The following is a 10,129-nucleotide window of genomic DNA, read 5'->3' on the forward strand; positions in this document are numbered from 1 at the left end:
TGTGTGTGTGTGTTTCACTACGTTGGTTCATTTTGGGGATAAGCATTGGGTGGTTTTATAAATTACGGCTGGATCAACATTGGGGAAGTAAACAGTGAATCCCTATTTAATTAGGGCTATCTTTCGATTTGATGTGAAGAAATGTCAAGTAAAAGCACATGGGTTTTGTTTACATCTAATCGGCCTGTTAAGGTTAGGGTTAGGGTTAGAGTTAGGTTTAGGTTTAGGGTTAGAGTTAGGGTTAGCCGATTAGATGTAAACAAAACCCATGTGCTTTTACTTGACGTTTCTTCACATCAAATCGAAAGATAGCCCATATATTTAATATAACAGGAAAACCGTACATGTTTTATATAAGATAAAGACAATCTCATTTACGAGAAAACGTAACAGTAATTGATGCACGAAGTGAGATTCGTAAATACTTTTTCACGATCTCTAAACCCGTTTCGCCATACATGCTCATGCAGATATGATGTAAATAAGTTCTCACTATTCCTGCACTGTTGCGTAATTTCTTTCTTGGCGATCATCCATCCCACTCCAATAGTCTATGGGTATTCATCACCCTCCTCTAGTCTGTGAATGGGTATTATCATCGTTTGGATGAACAAAATTGACTGAATGGTTGACAATTTCATGAGTATTTTAACATATCACCGTTTGTCACTTCCGGTTTCTATCGCAACATGCGTTCGTTTTTAAAAGAATATTTTCAGTATTTTACGACGATGGACTGCATGTTAACCTAAATCTGTTTAATCATTCTGGTGCCATTGTAAATCAAAGTACATCGTATACATGTTTCACCTTGGAGAAACTCCTTTCTTTTATTGCCAGTCATTTTATTACACACAAATATTTCGATATTAGGAGGATGAAGTTAATCTTCTGTGTTTACCGAAAGGATGTAGATATCAGAAACGTGCAGTTTCAAACGTTTGCCCTCTAAGCTCTGCCCTAGTATATTGTTAAGAACATGACTGGCTTTTGTCATAGTAGGTCAGCTTGATCAGAGCAAAGCTGAAATGTTAACTAAAACTGTCACGAACCAACGAGGAAGCCTTTATATTATAGCTTGATCATCTAGAAGTAACAGCAACGTATTCCTCAAAATACATCTTACTATCTTAAACTAAAAGATTAGAATGTGTATAGTCATTGATATTTTTTTTAAATGATTATCAAGACTGGAATTTTCTTTTTCCTGTCAAAGATTGCTCGGGTAAAGACTGAACTGACTTTAACACTAAAAGAGCCTCTGTGGAACATTGACCTGTTAGAAATAACAGCTAGAATTCCCTCAAACCGCAGTTGTCTTCAAAACGGAAGGTTACATTCGAAAATATCAAATTGCTGCATATAAAAAACGTCTTTCACTGCTCAAACGCTATCTTTACGATAGGGTATTTGTATCAGTAGTTAATAAAATTAATTGCATTTTATTAGATAACATTTAGGATTAAGGTTAGGTAAAGATATTTCAGTAATTTTGTTGTGAAGCTGTAATATTGACAAAAGCTTATTTTATGATGGGAAGGAATGTTTTTAAACAATTGTCCTTTCAATAATGCATCCTTCTGTCAGCACTTGGTTTTATCGTCAATGAACATGAAGTCCTCGAACAAACGAAAGAAAATTCTACGCGGTCGTTCGACCTGCTAGAAATAGCAATTAAAATTTTTCTCAAATTATACCATAACGTTTATGAAAACGAAATGATACTTTCGTGGATAATGTAGTCCTTGATACTCAATACTTGTGTCTGAACAAAAGACGAGGTGCTCGTGGCTGTTATGTCTTTAATGACGTGAGAGATCAACCATGGTTGACTGGGGCTAAACAGCATCATGTAGTGTGAAGGAAATCACTGTTGTTCTTCATGTAGAGCCATGATAGACTTTCATCTCCAGGACTCGATTTCAAGAAGAAGAAAAAACACCAAGCAAATTAGATATAAAATAAGGAACCTTCTGTTACAATTTCATTTACATTTCGGTTGCGTAATAGGAACGGAACCCAGTACTTGACAGGTACTTTGGTTTATCGACTCCAGAAGTATAAAAGATAAATTTCTTTCCTGGGTCATATAGACTCAAATGACCGGTTTCTGTGGTGAATATATTTCCCACTGGATGGGACGCCAGTCTGTCGTAGGAATGAATACTCATTGTTGCCAGCTTAGTGTACTGAGGAAACGTTTTACCCAAGAACACAATGTGTTGCCCTGTCCAGGAATCGTAAGGTACGCGCCTCCACACTCTGGAAGTATGAAAGAGTTGATCTCGATGGAATTTGAATTCATAACCTGCCATGAAATTGCAGTCTTATTTCCTTCAAATTACATACTTTTATCTTTAGGAATAAGAATACTTTGGATCATAACTTGCCTGAAAACCCTGCGCACCCACAGGCGAAACTCAGGGGAGTAAGGGACTGACTCAGTCACAATAAAATATATTATTAATCTCTGTTTATGGTGTTCAATACTCTTTTTCCTGACAGTCGACACTAAATAGATATCGATATATGAAGCCACAATTTTGATCGCGAGTAACTGAAATTTTGCATAGGAACATATCTTTTCGAGGAGAATACTGCGAAACTCTTCTGAAATTTGAACTTGTTAATTTGTTTTTCTGCCTGGAGTTAACAAACTGTTGTACATCTAGCATAGCCTTTGGAAACAGCAAGTTTAGAAAAATAATTCATATAGATGTAAATTAGTCTTTTGAAAAAGTTTTTAGAAAAGTACAATTTCCCGGGGAAATTGTAAAAGTAAACAATTGCAGCGTGGAAGGTGTTTATAAACCATTTAAGAAACACAAAAACCGTTAGATTCACTTCAACATTTAAATTTAATTTGCCAAACTATTCTCATCGCTTTGAGACCGCGACCTGTTCACTGACAAAATTCCGTGCTAAGTTCATCATTAGGCATTCTGCTAGTAACGAAAGAATGCCCATTATTTTATTTTGCGCAAAAAGCTCAGTTCGAACTATCGTCCGAATAGAATGAATGTAACAATTCTGAGCCAACTGAAGCAGTTTGTTCAAATTAAAATGATTGCATTATAGTTCGATTGCACTATAGTACTGCTTCAATTCCTTCCAGTTAGGCAGGGCAGTGTTTCTTTCCTTCCAATTAAACAATAAAATGTCCCCCATTATGTTAGTCATTTTTGGAATTTTTTTTTTTTTATCTTTCCACCCTAGATACCAAATTCTACCATTGGACATTTTTACTTTTCATCCCACTGGAGTCAATGAAATAGATACCAGTAATATTTCACAATCCATACAAGTTGACGAAATTGGTGTTTAACCTAAGTCGGCTCTCACAGAGCAGATCTATGATCATAGATAGTTCAACCCTAACCATCCTGTCATTTTATTTTATCTTTTTTTATTCTTTTGTTTTAAACGTAATGTTATCCATACCTGTACGATTTCTGTAAAGCCAGATCTACTGGTGAGCTACTGGTCAGCCACTTGTAATCTCTTGATTTGGAGGAATCTGGTGAAAGCAATGTTATCGCCCTCGACAATGGTGGAGTTTTCGACCATGTCTGGCATGCAAATTTCCTATCGAAACCTCCTCCTTATGGACTTCACTCGTTTCTCATCTCTTGAATCGGTGGTTACCAATCAGAGAGCACTAATAGAGATGTTCTGACGACGAAACTCTGTCCCTCATTCTATCGACTGCGGCGTGCCCCAGGGTTCAGTTTTCTTTCCTCTTTTTCCACCATATCAAACAACAGCCTAACATCCAATGCATCCACAATCAAAACTCAGAGTAGCAAGAGACTGACTCAGCCAAAATAAAATATATTATATATATAATATATACACACACATACAAACATTTGTTTTTTTAGTATCCCGGTATTTCATACAATGACAATTACGAAACACTGAAATTTTTTCGGGAAAAATAAATCTCTTAAACTCCCCGACGACCAATTTCCGTAACCTTTTCCTTCCCTATGAAGTATGGGGCATCTATATTGAAAATTCTGGATGATTTTAAACATTGGAATGCTGCATAGAACGTGCCCTCCCTACCCTACATACTAATTTAGGTATAAGGCCAGCAGTTTTAAGGGAGCCAGTTTATTCTATATCATCAACCGCAGTACAAGACTGGTATTTTATGTTATCAACCCTGGAGGGAGGAAAGGCGAGTCTGGCCTCGGAGGGCTATGAACTCAAAAAGTAATGAGCCAGAACAAATATCGCAAGTAATCTTTTCCAGTCACTCTGACGACTGGGCCATTCCGCCTTTTCAAAGTGTACAAATCAGATTGTCTTGTACTATAACACATTAAATATTAGCTTAATTACTTCAGCAATTATTTATTATAAATAAAATTTGACTTTTTTTTAATTCATTAATTCTTGGCCAAAATTGTAACTTTATTTTTTCGTTGTCTGAGATTTGAACTAAGCAAAGTTAACATCGGGAAAATTCCTATATTACGACAGGTGTTTCGATACGAAGATGAAAGTGCGGGTTAAAATTTTGAAAGAAAACTTCATTTAAACAGATAATATTAAATGTAAATGCCATAATGACTAAAAATAAAAAAACGTACAAAAAAAAAAAAAATCACCTACCTGACATGTCTTGATGTAAAATCATATTTTATACACATTTAAAAATATATACATCCACTGGAAATATAAATTCGTATCTTTTGACATGGTAAAACTGTCTAACAATTATATAAAATTAGTTAGATGATGGGACGACTGTAGCTTCTTATTAATCCTATTAGCTGCTTAAGTGAAAATAAAACCAAGTTAGCCAAGAATCGAAACCGGCTTGCCAACTGGCTTCGATGAGAGTTTACTTCTTGTTTTACCTTTACGACGTTCGTTTTCGCAGTGCGTAATAATGATTGTTTTATCAATATCGGGGTTATTGAAGATGCAAGAATATATATCACTGAATGTTTGAATAGATAAGTCAATTAATAAAATTAGTTTGTTATTTTGTATGTTTTTTGCATTAGTGTAATATCTGAGAAAATAATTTAGTATTTCATGTTGAGTATCGAGGTCAGCCGATAATTTGACAACAGAGCGTGGCGGGAGACGTGCTTTTCATAAACAGAATATTTTTTTTAATTATTAATGATTTTATATTTTGGTATATCTTAATTTCTATTTTGTTTTTATGTTGTTGTTGTTGTTTTTAATGTTTAAAGAAATGAAATTCGATGGTGGGAAAATACTGAAAAATGGAAATAAAAAGTTTCATTTCTCAGGTATTTTTACACTTAAGAAAATGTTAATATTTCTAAATGTTTGTGTGTACATTTATGTATGTGATGTTTATCCCTCGTATCACCCCAGCTGGTCAAAGACATTCCGATTTGGCCATCTCGTCCTACTCTCGAGTACATTATTTAATGCGTCACCTCTTTTATAGTGTTATTTGAGAGAAATTTGACTGCTGTTTCAAGCAGGTTGAACGATCATATAGAGGCTCCATCAATGTATATATGTGTAAAGTGTGGTGTGTTCATATGTATGTGTGTGGAAATGCTGGTTTATTTATCTGTAAATGTGGTTATTTAAATGAATGTGTATAATATTAATATTTAAGTACATAATTATTTGTCTATTGTGTATTTGTCTTTACATATGAAAGTTTATTGCTATGGTAATTTTATCCTTTTGTGTGTATAGACTCCTGTTCATCTGTGTATATTTAACGGGTCTATGTTACGACGTATAAGAAATTTTGTTGGTGTTTTTTTTTTTTGTTCTTAGTATGTGAATTTATGTATTTATATTTGCGTTGTATATTTAAAAGATAGAGAGAAAGTAGATAAAGGTAATACGTAAGTAAATTGTCGGTCTTCATAGAACTATTTTCAAGTTTTTTTAAATATACAAGTTGCTATTTCATGGTTTAAGCAAGCAACAGGAGCCACAAAACACAAACAAACCGGTAAGTAGAAATTCGTGGTCTGCAGAAGAAAGAAGGGAAGGTAAGCTTCAAGGAAGATGAAAATCAAAACAGGAATAAAAATGATAAGGCATGCCAGGGATATATATATGTTAAGCAGGTTCTCATCTATGTAAAAGTAAGAGGGAAAAAAATAGATGAGTGAGAGAGGCCGTCTCAGTGAATATTTTTTTGTTGTGGTTGCTTTTAATAGTTTACGTAGTCTATTAGTCGATGCCTTTCACCAAGCTAACATGTACCTGCTGCTCTTCGTACGATGATAGTAGTAACAAAACCATGCAGAGAAGGAAATATATAAATACACACACCTCATACTCTATCATGCAGCCCTCATAAGCGCGAATAAATAAATGACACACAAAGGTATAAACACGTTTCGATTTTGTTTTATTTTTATTTTATATTACATAATTATGTTAACGTTTCGTTGTTTGTGTTCAAACGGTGGAGAGTGAAAGTCTACTTTTTAACCACAGAATATTGGCCGTATTCTCACATACACACAGGATGTGACAGATTGGCAGAGACGAAGGGCATTACATAAAATATTTTACTCTCTGCACTCCGTGCCCTGAGATCAAACCCCACCTCCTTTCATCATGAAAGTGGGTCCTTCGGAGCCAAGAAAGAAAAAAAAAAAAACGAAAAACAGTGATATGCTTAGGAAGTGTTTAGAGCAAGCGCCCAAGTATTTTTCAGCAATGGTAGCACACCATCAGGAGAAAGCACAATAAGGACTCTCTCTCTCTCTTTCTCTCTCTCTCTCTCTCTCTCTCTCTCAAGACACGTGTGTGTTCTGGAATAATCATTAGAGATGCTTTGCCCCATGCAGGGTCTGCAGAAGCTATTCAGAAGTTTTACAAGCTCTTCTAAATCCATTGCAAAGTTCGAAACCCTTTCGTATCAGTGGCAGGTATCTCCAGGCCTCAAAGCGTTTCGCCCCTCTACGGAAGGGTTCCACTTGTAGTCTCTTATTAACCATTGTCACCTTGAGTTGGCTTCAACTGCCGTGCCTATCCCTATGGTGGCTCTTCAGTTGTTTGGGTTCCAGGTCTATCGTCTGTAGAATATAGCGCACCGATAGCTGAAAAGGCGCAGACGCCGACTTCGATAGGAAATGAGGCCGCGTGCCATCTCTTAACAAGAGCCTTATCGACCAAGCACTAATATTTGGTTTACTTTAGCTGGTGGGAAATATTGAATCTGTCCTCCTGTACAGTGATTTCGACCGCGATAATTGTTTTTTGTACTCCTGGAGAAAAGGAACATGTCAGGTTGGAGTGATGACTCTTCTTGGGAGACGAGTATGACTTCAGTTTCACTTGCATCTCCCAGTCTGAAGCTGGGTGCAAAATAGAAAACGGGTTCCCTACCTTTTCTTTTGTCTTAGGAACCTTGTCGCCTTCCCTTAAGAGCCTGATACCCTTTTCAGATCAGTTCACATGTCAATTTCAGCAAGACCCTCGTCATACTTCCACTTGTACGGCCTTCTCTCAATACACCCGGTCAAAATGTGATTCAGGGTGCAAAGAGTTACGCAACACTGCTTGCAAAACGGATCTTCTTTGCTCCATATTTTAAGGTTATTTGGGGCTGGCAAGAGGTCAGCGACGGCACGAAGGAAGAGGAGCAATCTTCCTGGTCAGTACTCCAGAGTTTCTTCCAAGACAGTGAGCGCTCGAGTGTCTAGTCCCACCGTATCCATTGTCTCTGGTGGGCAAGTCTTACTACCTTCACATGGCGATCCTCCTCTGTTGAATCGCGGATCCTTTGCACTATGAACTCTCACTTGTTCCTGGTACAGATGTTTCCCCTCTCTTGGCGCTGTAGTTGCCAAGCTCTAACCGTCCGTGACAGACTACACCAACAATCTCCGAGTGTTTCCAGTATGCTTCTTATTGGTGTGTCTGACTTTCTCATCCTCAGATTAAATGCATTGCACTGATGACTGTTTCCTTCGTGGTGAAGTTTGTTGGCGGAGCTTAGAGGCTTTGCTGTACAAACTGTGAGCTGAAAATTGTGGGAACATCCAGTTACCTTTGCATGAATTTACTGCACAGCTTCTGCATTGCCTGTATCTGAGTCATGAAAAAAGTCATAAATCAAAAATGGCCATTGCAGTCTGGGTGTGACGCCATACTGGAAGCACCATACTTTGAACCATCCAAGTATTTCTTATCGGCTGCTCTCATCCAGTTGTCGAGTGAGGTCTTAGTGTCTTCAGTATTACCAATATCCTTAAGGGTACGATCTTAATTGATCCCAAAGCATCGGATTCTTTTGTGTTGGATGGTTAGTATCTCAGAGCCCTGGGTGCTGAAGATGTCATTTGTCAGATTTTCTATGAGGATTCACAATTTCGCTGGATCAAACTTCATGTATGACCATATGGTTATCTTTCCAGCGAGCTAAATGTTCACCATGCCCTCTCAGTAGATGCTATCTTAACCGTTATGTCGTCTTTGAAGGCTCTGCAAACTAGATTTCCTGTGTTTTCGTCAGTTTTGGGACCTCTCGACTGCTTCCCTTCAACCTCTAGCAATAAGGTTTATGGCTGTCATTCTTAGTATCACGAAAATTGTGCACTCTGCCATAATGCTCTTTTACAGTCTCACTCACACACACACACTCGAGGGTTGTACCGAAAATAATGTATGTCAAGTTTGTATGTGTGCTTGCTCGCTATTTTTCTTTTCGCATCAAATTGCGATATAATCGTAATTTACACACTCTGAAAAGTATTTCAAGAAAATTTCATTAAAAAATACTCATTTTTCTGAAAGTTGTGAGGAAGCAACGCCAACTCGTGTGAATTTTCCGAAACTCCTCTTCTCACCCACAGAAAAGTATTTTCACAACAAATTTTGATATAATCGAAATCTACATCATCTGAAACATATTTGTAGAAAATTTCATTTAAAAGATTCCCTTTTTCTGGAAGTTATGAGGAAACAAATTTAGCACACATCTGTAGGAATAGCCAGAAGAATACCAGTCTTCATTGGCATCAAAAGCTTCCGGCAGATCAGAACAGACTTCCACACTTCTCTTCTACAAATCAAGAGTTAACTGCTGAGAAATTCACTTTGCACGCACTTTCCGATACCCGAAATCTTCAACCATCTTCTCTTATGCATTCTGATCACTGTCCAATCGTATAGCAAGCTCATAGATAGTGACTAGTCTTTCTGCACAAATTAGTTCGTCCACTCACTGGCGATTCGTGTCAGTCAGTGATCGCAGTTGACGGTCTCCCATTGTATAATTTGTCTTCAAAGCTGGTTTCTCCACTTCATCGATCTGTGCACATTGCTCATGCAATTTGTGTCGTCTTCTGTGGATGTCAGACTCTTGGCACTCCTTCTTCGCAGATGTTGCTTCTACTCGGAACCTATTGTTTGCTTGCAATTAATAACAAGAGTTACTCTATCAACATGTAAATTTTAAATGACCTAGGTCAGTTGATAATAAGGTTATATCCACTTTTACATTACTTTCGGTACAGCTCGCGTACGTCTGTGTGTGCTGCGTACGTGTGGGGGGGGGAAGCAAATTAGACTTCAGATTTTCTCTTGTTGATTGCTTCAAATTTCGTTTCACCGCCTTTCAAAACAATTTAAACCTTTATATTTCAGGATAATATTTAAAACAAGACTTTATCACACGCGGCTTACAAATTAGATAATGAGATAATTATAAATAGCTCATAGTATTTAAACACAGATATGGCGGTTGGCAAAAGACAGTAAACAAGATAAAGGCCAGTTATAATTAGGAAGGGGCAAAGATAACGAAAGCAAGAGGTCGAGAAGATAGAGGTCAGGAAAATGGATGAACAATACTTTTTAATAGAATTCGCGGCAGACATCAGCGATAAGTAGCACACACAAGTTGGAATTTATCCGTTTTGACAGGGATGTTTCAGGTTTATTTTTCATGGTTCCCTTGGAAATGATGGGGAGCATCTTTTTCGCAAAAAGAAAAAAAAATTCGAAAACCGATGTTTTTTTACCTCTCCCTCCCCCATCTGATACCTCCCTTGTTTCTTTGTTTAATATTTTCTCACCATAAACATATTTAACTGAGTAATGGAAAAAGGGTTAACAAAAAAAATTGTCATGTATATTAAGAAAGAAATTCATAAATATG

General features: G+C 37.0%; 1 protein-coding gene across 1 annotated transcript in view; it reads right to left on the reverse strand.

Moving 5' to 3' along the window:
* Positions 1-5,580, reverse strand: part of LOC106874958 (FYVE, RhoGEF and PH domain-containing protein 2) — a 499,830-nt gene extending 494,250 nt beyond the window's left edge. The window contains exon 1 of the mRNA XM_052968055.1: positions 4,621-5,580. Within this exon, the coding sequence (XP_052824015.1) occupies positions 4,621-4,645 (25 nt within the window). The 5' untranslated portion in view covers positions 4,646-5,580. The remainder of the gene's footprint in view (positions 1-4,620) is intronic.
* Between the last annotated feature and the right edge of the window lie 4,549 nt (positions 5,581-10,129).

The sequence above is a fragment of the Octopus bimaculoides genome, chromosome 5 (genome assembly GCF_001194135.2).
Source record: "Octopus bimaculoides isolate UCB-OBI-ISO-001 chromosome 5, ASM119413v2, whole genome shotgun sequence".
Lineage (NCBI taxonomy): Eukaryota > Metazoa > Mollusca > Cephalopoda > Octopoda > Octopodidae > Octopus > Octopus bimaculoides.